A 13,430-nucleotide genomic window follows, 5' to 3' on the forward strand; every position below is an offset into this window, starting at 1 on the left:
CATCTCTGATAATGGACCGCCATATGGCTCTGTTGACCCACTATGTGCTGAGGTTCTCCATCTCTCTCCTCATCTTTCTTCCCCATCATTTGTTGGCTTCACTCTCAACTTCTCTCATTTCTTTTCATTTACTCCTTCCTTCACGTGTGTTTGTCTTCCACTTATCACTGAAATGGACACATTGTGCACACTTTTACAAACATCTTTTCTCTCCTTTTGTCATCTGTAAAATGCTCCAAATGACCCACCACGCAGAGCTGTGACCCAGGTTACCATGGCAGCAGTGCCTGGGATGCCCACTCTTTGTCCAACACTGTTTCCCGCTTGTGACAGAAAGCAGTGCATCAGGTTATGACTGCAAGACCGATATAGAGCACGGGAGAGAGCGAGTGCTTTTACATGCTTAGTCATTGTGTTCTTCGTGGCTTGGATGCAGATACTTGCTTGGTCTTCAGCTTTTAACTATAGAAATCTATCAATTTTATAAAGCACTTGTCCACAAGGAATCTTGGTCAGAACTACACAGTAAATTATTTAGAGTAGATTTGACTGTAAACAGAATCTATTTGGTCCCACTCTAAACAGTAAAATATTCTGTGTAAATTTTACTCAATGTTTTTTTTGTGTGTACGAGAGAATTTGCCTATCCCATGGGAGGGAAAAACTCTTAAAGATTTTTCACTCAGAAATTCTAACTAAATTTTGCACTACATTTTACTAGCTTATTTAAAGACAAAAACAAAAAAAAGATCATGTTGAGTTGAGTACACAAGGTTTGAGGACCAAACTCACGACCTTCAGTTTGGGAGACTGCCACTCTACCACCTGAGCTATGCCACTCCTACTGTTTGCTTGTTTCCAAAAGGAGACCAAAAATGGAGTTAAGAAGATTCCAGCTGACACAAGTGATATACTAACACACAGTAGGAGCTGCATGGCTCAGGGAGTAGATTGGCTGTCTTCCAACCTGAAGTTGTGGGTTTGTTCTTCAACCCTTGAGTGACTTTTTAATGTTTTGTTTTCTTTTACTCTCTTCCAAGTGTAAATTTTACTCTGTTTAGAGTGGGACCAAATAGACTCTGTTTAAAGTCAAATTTATGCTACAGAATTTACTGTGTACTTGTATGCGGCGGCCATCTTACGTTGCCACTGGCACTTACTAAACAGCCGAACTTGAATACATTGTTTTCATGTTATTTTATGTCTCTGTGGCGAAAATGCCACAGTACCAGTAACATAAATGGCTAAACATGGCGATGCAGGACAGAACCACACTTTTGGAACGAGGAGGATTCTGACTACTTTATTAGTGTAGTGAGTGACATGAATATAATGTCTTATTGACCGTAGAAAGTTAAAAGCGGAAATTATGTATATTTGCATAATAACGTCACCCCTGTGTCACGGTTTAGATCAAAATATATATGCGGGAATAACTCCTGTCTGCTCACGCATGTAAACAGGTTATCGCGAACCAACTTCCTGCTTCACACTCGCCTTTGTCTTTCGGTACCCCCTGTCCGTCCCTGTGAGCAGCTTGGCCATCTTAGCCGTTGGAGTGTCCCGGCTCAGCTGCCCGTCAACCCCACTTTGCCATGGTTTCCTCAAAGCCATTGGTCATGGCTGCCTTGGCCCCCGCTGTGGCGGCATGTGCCCACAGCAGGCCTGCTGCCCAGTCACTGTCTCGTCCTATCTAACCAACCCAGACTGGATCTTCTCAGTTCTGTCCAACCTATCTCAACTCAACCTGGTTCATCCTTGGCTTTAGCTGCAGCCCAGTGCCACCCCACGCTGGGCTCTCCTAATGGGATGGGTGGGGGCTGTTGAACAGTTTCGATGTTTGGTACTGAAAGTGCGATTGTAATATACAGTCAGTGGAAGATACATTGTGGTAAACAGACTGAGCTGACAATAATCAGTCATTGTTGAATACGGCTCGCTTGCTGTCATCATGCCATCAGAGAGACATTTTTACTTTCCTTTAGCATATTTTACCCAACCCCAGCCTCCATTCCACAACAGATTTGGCATGCTTCATCATCAATAATGACATGATAATGGCCGTCGGACTCTTTTCTACCCTCACCCGCAGCTATTTCGCCGCCCCATTTATTTATTTGGACTGTTCCCGTCATTTTCAATCCGGCCATCCATCCTGCTTTACTGGCTGCCCAGGCTCCAGTCGCTGTTTGTCACTCTGAATTTCAAATGGCTTCAATTTTCCCCCTGATGACACCGAGAAGTGGAGAGCAGCGTATCAAAGAGGGTAGTAGTAGACATGCTGCCTGCTGCTGGAGTTCTGTTAGAGAGGGGGAGTGAAGATTGTTTCGAGCTGCGGTTCTCATCTGTTGTCACACGGGGACCCGCATTTTCCTATTGTCACTAAGTTGTGACCCACTTGGCACTTCTATAGAAGTTAAGAATAAATAAAATGTATTGTTCAAAAATAGCCTTTGAAAATATATGTTAGCATTTAAAAAAACAAATTGCTTTTCTGATTATGGGTGTCCAGTCTTTGGAGTATACCAGCCTTTGTCTCAGGGTCTTGACAGGTTTAAAGTGTACCGGTATGTTTAGTTGGTTTAAGATCCTTCTGAATTTCTCAGACAGACCTGATACATATAGAGCCTGTAATCCAGTACAATTTGTTTAGGTTTGTATTTTGCCGTTACGGACAGTTCAGGACCGTAGAATACATTTGCATTCAATTAAGAACTTTTTATTTTTCCCATGTAACTATGGTTTCCAGCAAAGGATTATTTTCATAAAATGCAATGTTACCAAAGACATAATTATTTTTCATTAGTTTTGAATTGAAATTGAATACATTTTAGAATTATTTTTCATAAAAGAAAATGCAAGCTTGGCTGCTTTTTTTTTTTTTTTTTTTGCACTACCTATTGTATATTCCTTAATGAGAGTTAACCAGCTATGAAGAGAGGGCGCTCTACCTGGAAGCCATTGTCCAGAATCACAGAGAGGTCATGACATTTGAAGACTTTGCCTCGCAGGTGTTCTCTCCCTCTCCGGGCTACCCGACGAGTGGAACAGGTGAGGATTCACCCATAATGCACTTCCTTACATTCAGTCTCCTCATCTTGTCCCCTTGTTTTCCCATCCATGCCATTTATGTTCCTTCTTTATCACCTTTATTTTTCGCCTATTGTCCAAATCGATCACGGCAGGAGGAACGCACCTGCCCGCACTCATCTTCTCCATCTTTGCTCTTCTTCAACCTTTACTATTCAATATCAAACAACAGGCCGGGCTCTCCACTGACTTCAAAGACATGCTCCTCAAGCCACTTTGTGCAATGTCTTTCCCATGAATATAAGCAGCCCTGTTAAATGGCTCTCAGTGTTAGTGATTGTGTGTGTGTGCTGTGTGTCTGTGTCTGTCGCCATGAGATCATTCACCAACACTTAAGGGATCCATCCGGCAAACAGCAGCTCACGGATGTCAGCACAGGACTCTTATCACTTCATGATGAATAGAATCCAAAGCGTGCCTTATCTTGTTCTTCCTACTTGTAGCAGCACTGATCGATCCACAGCTGCACAGAAATCAATACAGGATTGCACTTTTCTCCTCCACTGGGACTCGACGCGCTTTCTGGAGGGACCGTAGTATACAATAACACGCCTTAGACACTGTTACTTTTTTAAATCTGTCAATCAAATGTTTTAACCGTTACAATTCAAATTGGGAGACAGCATCTGTGGCTTTGAATAGATAATAGAAAAATATGAACAGGTATACACATGTGATATTCCTATTTGCATAAGTAAATTGTTGAAATGCTGTTTGTAAAACACAATTTTGCAGAGGTGGGCACATTAGTGAATGTCCATCATTCGTCAAACGGCCGGGGCACCCAATCCGAAATCGTCAATTCCTCATTATTTCAAGCCAAAATAAATTATTTTTTGTTTTAACTGTGCTTTCATCAGCCCTAAATTACAGCTGCTATTTTAGGACGTCAATAAATTTCACCGGCCACCGCTGTTTTAGGACCATCAGTAAATTTCACCGGTCCGACAGTATCACTGTTATTAACGTGATGAACTGGTGAGTGCTGAAATAATGTTTTTCAAATAAACAGTAAATTAAAATGAATAAGCGATGCAACCAGTTGAAATTAAGTATTAAAATTAGATTGTCTTACATTTTACATTTCTCTCTTCTCTCCTTCTTGTTCTTAGGTGTATTTATATATCGCTTGTGTACTTTTTACAAACTATTGACTAATCTAAAGTGTTAAAAATGGATGGTCTCTTTGATGATGTAATCTTAATGGTTTAACAAATGTGCAGTTTTTGGGGTCTCCTGAAAAGTGACTATTTTGGAGGTACAAGGTTTTGGCCCGGCGTTAGTAAAATGCGTTGTTATGCATATGCATGAATGTGGCAACACTTCCAATTAGTGTAAATTTTATCAGACATTTTTGAATTTAGTCTCGGTTTTAGTCCAGTTTCAATCACGCTTGTTAGTTTTTTATCATAGTTAGGTAACTTCATCTCGTTTTTATTTAGTCAACTTCTAGTCGACTATAAATCTCGCATTGGAGTCTTTATGTTAGTCCAAGAAAATAATGTTTTTCGTCTTAGTCAACACAAACTGGCAACGTTTTAGTCAGGACAATTATTTTGCCCCTGTATATTTTTTTGTCAGCAGATAATGCTGAACATTTCCGATCTAAAACTATTTCACATAAAATGTCCTCTCATCTTTTCGATGAAAAACAACTTGACGCACAATTACAGTATATCAGCAACTGGCTACTATGGCTCCAATGCTATGAGCTAGTAAGTTAGCCAGCATGAGTTAGCGGTCGGATTAACATTATTGTTGGAATGTGTTAGCGGTTGGATTAATGTTACGTAATAACTATAATTTGCTATTTCTTTTTAACCTTTCACCGTGAATACACCTCCTGTCTGTCCCATGTGTTCGCTAACTGCAGATATGAAAGGGGATGCGCGGCGCAGTCGCTTTCTGGTCTTCTTCTTCTTCTTTTAAATTACTGGTGAATCACATCTCTATAGTGTATACCGCCACCTACAGCGGCGGAGTCCCCTCTCAATATTCGCAAAAGAAAAACGGATGGAAACCGGCATAAGTCGCATGTCCGTTTTGCGCATTTTCAGTAAATTTGCTTTCAAAAATCAAAACAATTTAATGGAAACGTGACTACTGTGTGTCACATTGACAGATAAGCAAAATCATGTAATTTCGTCTGTAGTCTCGTCTTTGTTCATGAACTAAAATGTCCATAGATTTTAATCTAGTTTTTATTAAGTGAAGTGCATTGTCATCTTGTTTTCATTAGTTTAGTTTTCATCTGATTTAGTCCCAGTTATTGTTTATTAATGAGGGTTTTCGTCTAGTCTAGTCTATGTTTCGTCCGGTGAAAAATGTGTTGACTAAAATATTTTTGTTTAGTTTTCGTTAACGAAATTCACTACTTCCAACATTACTACAACTGTTAATGTTCATACACACCACCTCATAAAATGAAGGAAAAATAATTTTGAGTATGTATCGCTTTAAGATTACATGAAATTAATGACAATTTTCTATTCTTTTCATTTCTACTTCCTGGTCGTAAATCAACCACAACGCGAGTACCGATACCTGAAAAAAGGCCATGTTAGTTTTGCTCATTTGGACAATTTTACCATCCTGTCCAATAGCCCAATATTGTTGTCTTCTGTTGTACTATTGTGTATGTCTCCCTGTTTTTGTGTGTGTGTGTGTGTGTGTGTGTCTGTCCCTCCCTCCGTGCTGGTCTGCTTCCCATTGCTGCCACTAACATGTCATCCATGCCTCATGACAGCGTGCAGGCGTTGGCCGGGAATGGTTTGGGACATGGAATACCCTTGGGCCAAACTGGACTGTAAGACTCTTGCTTTGCCTCCTCCACACTCAGCATGACGCCCAGCCACAGCCCACCAACATCTTGTATGTTCCTTCAGGTCACCCCAAGCCTCACAACCATTAATAAATACCTGGGGGTGCCGCATGATCCTTAGCCCCTAGCGGGGGTCCACTGAAAGTGCACATGCTGCATGCTATGTGCTAAGTGCCCCTGCAGTGATTCAGTATTTCACTGTGGAAGATTTAACGTTACCTCCTCCTTCCCTTTTGTGCCATCTTGATGCGTCAGTAGCCTCCACAGTCCGTGTTGTTCTCACCCTGCAATTTTAAAGCAGCATCTTGCATGAGTTATCCATCCATTGTGCACTTTGTAGCAGTTTTATAATTTCATTTGCCAGTATTTGTTCATTAATCCCACCAGTGAGTAAAGTGAGTGCAAAGCCCTGGCCTGAGATTCCTTCACAAATCGACCATCGTCTTGAGATATTGTCTTGAGTGTGTTTTTAACCATTTAAACTGGCAGCTGCCCCGCTCATTCTTTTGACATGCCTGACAATTGAGGTTCTGATTGACAGCAGACCTAATGGTCTTTAAAATATCACCGGTGGGGAAAAAAAGTACACAGTCCAGTGCCAACTAACCAGGATGTTCAACAGCGACGTTGTGTTGTGTTGTGTTGTGTTCACCATGTTGTGGTGTTATGTCTGTCCACTGCTGTCTCACGTGATGCTCTTATTTCTTTTCCCTTTTTAGATTAAATTTATCTTAAAGGGCCAAATACTGTATATGACGAAGGTAAGCACCCGAGTCAGGGCGACAACCTCCCTTTGGCTCGTTCATGCATCCTGGCTGTTGTTAACTCAAGCCCACCCCGCCCCCTTCTTTTTTCCCATCCACTACTAACCAATCTTTATTTACTGATCACACTGACAAAGGGAAGGGGACAGCGAAAACCAGGCTGTTTGCTCGCTGGGTGTCCTCCTGTCGAGGCCAGGCTAGTAATTGAGAACGCTGGTGACAATTAGCACCTGACTAAGTAGCAGCATGAACAATACGGCTACACTTCTGGCTCTTGCTTGTGCATGCCGAGCGCCTTTTCTCTCTTTTCTCTGCAAACGCTTTTCTCTCTTCTTTTAAAGCCACCTCCCCTCCCCCTGAATTTCCTCCTTTTGGAGTGTGCCTGTTTGCCCGAGGCAGACTCTGAGACCAACACCTGCCGCACTGGAAGACGTCTTTGTCATGTGAAGCCTTGTTTGAAGTTCCATGGAGGGGACCATTGGGACACCAAACACAATTTTTCTGCGTCCCCTCTGTGACGGCCAATCAACTGTTTCGAAGGACAGACGGATTATCGGCGCCGATATTCAGCATTTTGACAAACGTCGGCATCGACTATGAAACGGACGATATTAGATCGATTTAAAACTGTTAACTTCAAAGGTGTATTTATTTAAATTTCCAGTTCACTTTATAAGAGAATGCTGTGAACTCTCTGCAAATTCTGGTTTTGTTTGAAATTAAAAGTAAAATAAGTAAAAGTATAACATTACAGATATCTTGAAATTTGGAAAACTTTACTGTAGAAAACAATAGGGAGCTGTTTACTTGGTAAGTTTTTAACTTTCTATGACATCCTAATGACCCTTGGAGATCACTGAAGTAAAGATTGGCTAAGATAAAAAAATTAATAAAAAACTTGAATATTTTGCTAATCTTAAAAGTTGTACAATAAACATGTTATTTAAGAAATTATATTTTCCCTTTTAGTGAAAATGAATATTGGTTCCAAATATCAGTTATCAGCCTCCTTGACTACTAAAGACTGGTCATTAAAAGTGCATTGTGCAGTTTAAAAAGGTAATATTAACTCATTTGCTCCCAAAAATGTATAAATATGTTCCATTTTAAACATTACCCTGCTCCCAAAGATGTATTTATGGGTTTGTGTGTGTGGGGGGGGGGGGGGGGGGGGGTATGCTAGAGCATACAGAAGGCTTTGATGCAGCCTCTGAACTTAAGAGAACGCTTGAAGCAATGGTAGTTATTACAAAAACGGCCAGTAGGTGGCAGCAAGATATAAGCGCTCAACCAGGGCCTTGTTGCAAAAGGTTCTTGTCCCCACTGTTTAAAACAGATTTGTAAATAATGATCAAACTCAGCTATATTTTAATGCTAATTGCTGCAAAACGGAAACAGATAGAAATATACTTTTTTTCCTGATGAAAGAAAAGACTCTAATCTTTCTTTTCTTAGGTTCCATGTATTTATAGCAATAGAACACAATATTCTGTGGGCCTTGCAAAATCAGTCAAAATCCAGTAAAACAGCCGGAAGCAAAGGGGACCCTCACACTCTACAGTTTCTTTGGGAAGGGGAGGGGCAGAGTTTTTCCTTACCTCATTTGAAGTCATGTCTTCCTTTGTCAACTGTGGCTGTCGCTTTAAGATCGTGCACGTACTCGCACGCGCACCATGAACAAACGTGACACAGATGTTGCAGTTGTGCTTTGGGCCAGAGGTGGCAGTCGAGAGTAAAAAAGTGACAAACTGCACAAAGATCCTTTAAACAGCATTAAAAGTCATTAAATTGATTTTGCTAAAAAAATAAAAATAAAAAAAGGCCTCTAATGGCATTAAAAATAATTCCATACAATAGTATCCTGTTGTTTGTGCTTTTGTTTTACATACGTTGTCCAAAGGAGTCACTATAACACAATATAGCAATAATAAATGTGATTAGAAAAATATATGTTTTTAACTGTTAAGTTTATCTTTTTAACTTCAAATAATTATATGAATTACTATAAAGTTGCTGTATCAATGAATTAACGATACCGGCACATATGTATTTGGTATCTATATTTGTCCACTTTTATGTTGAGTATGAAAAACTTAAAACAAACATTTTAGTGCACATTTAGAACAGATACAACGCCTGATTACTTTGCGATTAACTAAGGAAGTTATCAGAATAATTAATACGATTAAAAATTGTAATTGTAATATATAAATAGTGTATGTGTATGCAGTACGTCGTTGGCATTAAATAAGTTCTAGGTTGAATTAAAAAGCGTTAAATTTGATTTGCTGATACCTGCCGAAACCCCGTACTGTACTAATAATCGGTATTCAGCCCTGAGAAGAAGAAAAAAAAACATTGATCTATCTCTATATCTGTTCCATCCGAAACAAACCATCAGCACATCTAACTATGGAAACGCTGGGTCTGAATGACAACAGTGACTCGTCGGAACTTTTTTTGACATGAAAATTCATATTTCATAATAAGGCGACACAAGCAACCGCAGTAATTAAGCAGCACATTGTGAGCGATATTGCTGCTTGGAGCAGTATGTTTTAATGGGCCACTTAATGGATAGGGAGTGGGTGAACTGCACCGCAATCACAAACTAATGAGACTTCTTCCTGTCTATCGTTTGCCTTTATGCTCGATTCCATTTTTGCATGGAACCAGTGTTTACTGTAGGAATTAGTGTAGAAGAATACAGGAATGCAGGATATGAACTGCCCATAAGGACGGCCCCCATGTTTAGCAGAACCCGGACCTTTTTTTTTTTCATATTCATATGCAGATTTGAGAATGTTTGGACCCCCCCCCTCCCCCTCCACCCCACCCACTGTTTTATCCAAAGCCCGGGCCGGCCCCTGGATGCTTGCTGCTGGTGTCCACTGCGCTGCTGAGTGTCTGTTACTCCAGCCATCTGCCATTCCTTTTAGCCGCTGCAACTCGAGATGCTCGGCAAAAAAAGAAAAGAAAATGGCAGCAAATAAAAGGACAGGGAAAGAAAATAGGCAACCAGATGCTTTCCCAACAAAGCCGAGGAGTTGTTTAAACTCGCATCATGGGGGCAAAGGCGGGCAGGGGGCTGCAGGTTGCCCAAGGAAGTCAGGCCGACATTTGATTGTCCTCGCCAACATGGCAGGCCCACCTCCCTGCCTTTTCCATAATTCTTCATGTGCAGCTTTTGGGGGCAAAAAGGACGCACACAAAACAGTTCACAATAAGACCTTCACGTCAGATTTTTTTTCTTCATATATATATATATATATATGTATATAGTAGCAACAATGGTTTCTTCCTTTTTATCACTTAATCATCTTGACAATCTAAAAAGACAGTTCCTTCTTTTACAAGCTATGCTTTCCTCAGCATGTGAAACAGCATGAACTTTTCAAAAATGGTTGACAGTGGAACCTCTAAAGGCTATCGAAGGTGTACAACTTAAAACTCTTCATCCAAAATCGCGCCTCCGTGCTGTCACGTGTGCGATACTTGAGTTCAACCAGCATCAAAAGATTTATGCTACGCGGTGACATTTTTCTTTGGCTTAGAAAGAAAGTAGATTTATTTTTTAAGGCTTCTGCGACACATTTATATGATATCTTCGTCGTTTAAGTTTATTTGATTTTTAAGGACAATCAAAGGTGAATCCAACCCCAAAATTTTCTTTACAATAATATATGGTATTATATTTAACTTCCACTTGGCTTGCATCCCTACAAAAAAAATCTTGACTCATTCAACCCCTACAAACGGATCATACAACGATGCTCACAGGCAAATATTTTGCTGTGTGGGGAACGACAACTATTACTGATTATTATTTTGGACACTTTTTTTTTGTTGCTTTTAACTCATTCGCTGCCAGTCCAGTTAAAATGGAATTTTGACGTGTATAGACGTCTTTGGGAGTGAATGACTTTTAATTAATTAAGGTGTATCTCTGCCAGTAGAGTTTACTGCTGCCTGGTATGCGACACAGAAGGTACAACTTTTTTTTTTCTTTTAAGAAGAGGACAAACGGTTAAATAAATGGATGGAGGGAAGTATTAACACAGAAATGGTCGTCTGTCCAAAATGCTTGAAAGTAGTAATACAATTATGCCTTCTACTGGAGCATCCTATAAAGTTAATAAATATTTTATAAAAGCAATCCTGGACTATTTCTATTTCCGTTATTCCCTATTTGTAATTGTTTTCAGTGGATTTTTTTTTTCGACTTTAGAGGCTCCACTGTATTTGCTTCCTCATGTATTTGTCCTAATGACTGAAGTCAGGGAAGAAATGTTTCAGCTGCTCGAGTGGGGCATTTTTTTAATCATCATTATTTTTGTTGAGGGCTCAACCGCGTGCATGAAAAGCCCTCCGAGATATGCCGTCGAATCACAGTGTAACACGCTCTACCTTGCAAATATGTCACTTGCAGGTTCCCTCTCCAGCAGCACAAACACTGAAGTCTCCGCCTACTCCTCGGACCCTGTTGACCAGGTTTCTCCCACCATGCCCCGTGCCGCCAGGAACCGAGTCTCTGGAAGACTCCGCCGATCGGCCAGCGCCATCAGCAAATCGTCCAATTGAACTGAAGTGCAGCCTGAAATTTTTCACTATGAGAAACTTGATCATGTTTTTGTTGTTGTTTTTGTCCGCTCATGGCACATGAGGGCAATGCGATTTGTAATTGAAGTGGCAATCACTCATTTTGTTGAGACGTTGCCTCTTTAAACAGAACATTAGCCCTAAGCTGTTAGCCACTTTGACTGTGAGCAGTGTCCTTTTTTTTTTCTTGTCCTCTAATGCATTTGAGGAAATGGGAGACTTCTTTTCCTTTGGCTGCTTTATGGTCGTTACCAGATATTGACCTTTTAAAAACCTTCTTTTTGCATTTCTGTTGAAGGGTGCTACTTGTGTGTAATGATCCCCAACACAAGTTTTGGCCGGTCTGTAGCAGCTGCGCTTGCTCTTTTTGAAGCTAAAGTGGACAATCGCTGACATCTTTCTAACTTGAGTGGAACTGAAACTTGTTGCAGTCGCTCTCTTTTTTTTAATCACTCTAATGTTCTTTTTTTTAAATGGATTCAGATAGATTGTGTCATGATTTGATTTATGCAACTCTGCTGGAATGAGAAAAGACTGCGTTTGTAATTGCATTGGGATGTTGTTAACATGGGCTCGTGTCCGGTAATTGAATAAGTTCCTGCTGTCTCTTTCCTCTTCCATTTGTTTCCCTGTCCTGTGACATCGACATTCCAACATTCAAGCCATTGATTTTTTTTTTCTCTGCATGTTTTTTTTTTTATGTCCCTTGGATCATTGAATGTTCTTGTGTATATTGCTTTAAATTGCATTTCTCTTGTGTGTTTCTTTAACGTCAATATTTCTGCTGTTTCGTGCACTGATAAGTGTTCATGTGCCTGTGGATCATCTGTCCACTCTGATGCTATCCCATCGTCCTTCGAGGCAAAAAAACGGACGCCCTTCAACCCCCCCCCCCCTCCCCCCATCCCCAAACAAAAACAACAGCAGATGGATCTGCAATGGCGGCTCCTCTTAATTACACACGCCGCGCTTCTCCCTCTTGTCTTTACCTGCCGATGGAATCGAGTGGCTCCTCCTCGTTCCCATCATCCGCATGCCTGAGGTGAACTCTCAGAGGCCTCCGAGCAACAGCCTGGCTGGCGCTCTCACCTCTCCGAGTTGCTCGGGTTGCCATGGCAGCCAGGTGTTCCCCACACGCACGGACGCAGCCTCTGAGGACTCCACCCAGGCTGCAAGCTTGTCCCCATCTGGTGCGTTTATATGCCTTACTTTTCCACTCCTACTCATCCTCCTTGCGCATCGCCAGCTATGTTTGTTTGCTAGTGGATGCAAACGTTGTTTCTTGTCGTAAGAGGAAGAATGTATAAATCCCTACCGTCGAGGTTTTTAATTCCCCTTTAAGCCACTTGAAGTAAACCTTTTAAGACAGTGATTTCTTCACCTTTGTTAGCGGTATTGAACCCCACCAGTTACCTATGCGGAGCCTCTGCTCTAAAGATTGTAGCATAGTGATGATGTTTGTCATTGTAGGTGGGCCAAGAAAAAAGTGAAGAAAATACAGTAAGCTTGTGATCGTTTTTTTCTTCTCTTCCTTGTTTTAGCATTTCTTGTGTCAAATTTGAGGGTTTGATCACCTTCTTAATATAAATAAATAGCTGTAATATATTATTTTGTATAAGCGCAAGAGGGGATTTAAAGGAAAAAAATCTTGAAGATTTCATCTCTTGTCAACATATCAGACTGTTTTTAATGATCTTTTATTAGAGATGTGAAAATTAAAACATTTCATTAAATGCAATTAGAAATTGTATGTTGTCGTGTTTGTGCTTTATTTCATCCTGATGTTGCGTAATCCATTAGTGCTCGTGTGTGCTGCAGTGCAGTTACTATGGGATTTCTGACCCGGGCCAGGCCTGGCTAGTCAGCAGTAGGGGTAACCTGACCCTCCTCCCATCTGTCTCCCCTGCTGCTCAACCTCGTTTAGAGGAGGCCTACATAATGGAGCCTCGCTGGGAGGTGCAGGTGCAATCGCTCCAAGCACCTTCGGGTGCCCTGCCTCGCCTTTTTCCACATAAAGACGCCAGAAAAGCACTTGACCGTAATTTGAGCCCTAAAACTTGAATGTGAGAAAGAAGCCTAATGTTAGCTCATTTTCACTCCTTGATAGGAAATTTTAGGGCCGCGAGTCCCTGATCCTCGGAACCATCTTCTGTCAT

The 13,430-nt window shown here is 41.0% G+C and overlaps 1 protein-coding gene across 6 annotated transcripts in view; it reads left to right on the forward strand.

Annotated features, from left to right (window-relative positions):
* Positions 1-13,024, forward strand: part of ralgapa2 (Ral GTPase activating protein catalytic subunit alpha 2) — a 103,398-nt gene extending 90,374 nt beyond the window's left edge. For 3 of the 6 annotated variants that reach the window (XM_086094420.1, XM_086094426.1, XM_086094425.1), the window contains 2 exons: positions 2,930-3,051; positions 11,105-13,024. In XM_086094420.1, the coding sequence (XP_085950546.1) occupies positions 2,930-3,051; positions 11,105-11,256 (274 nt within the window). In that variant the 3' untranslated portion in view covers positions 11,257-13,024. Of the gene's footprint in view, positions 1-2,929; positions 3,052-5,836; positions 5,897-6,630; positions 6,673-11,104 lie in introns of all 6 variants that reach the window. The other 3 variants (XM_086094423.1, XM_086094427.1, XM_086094424.1) reach the window with 3 other exon arrangements.
* Positions 13,025-13,430: the final 406 nt, after the last annotated feature.

The sequence above is a fragment of the Leptonotus elevatus genome, chromosome 14 (genome assembly GCF_054856555.1).
Source record: "Leptonotus elevatus isolate MCC_2025b chromosome 14, RoL_Lele_1.0, whole genome shotgun sequence".
NCBI lineage: Eukaryota > Metazoa > Chordata > Actinopteri > Syngnathiformes > Syngnathidae > Leptonotus > Leptonotus elevatus.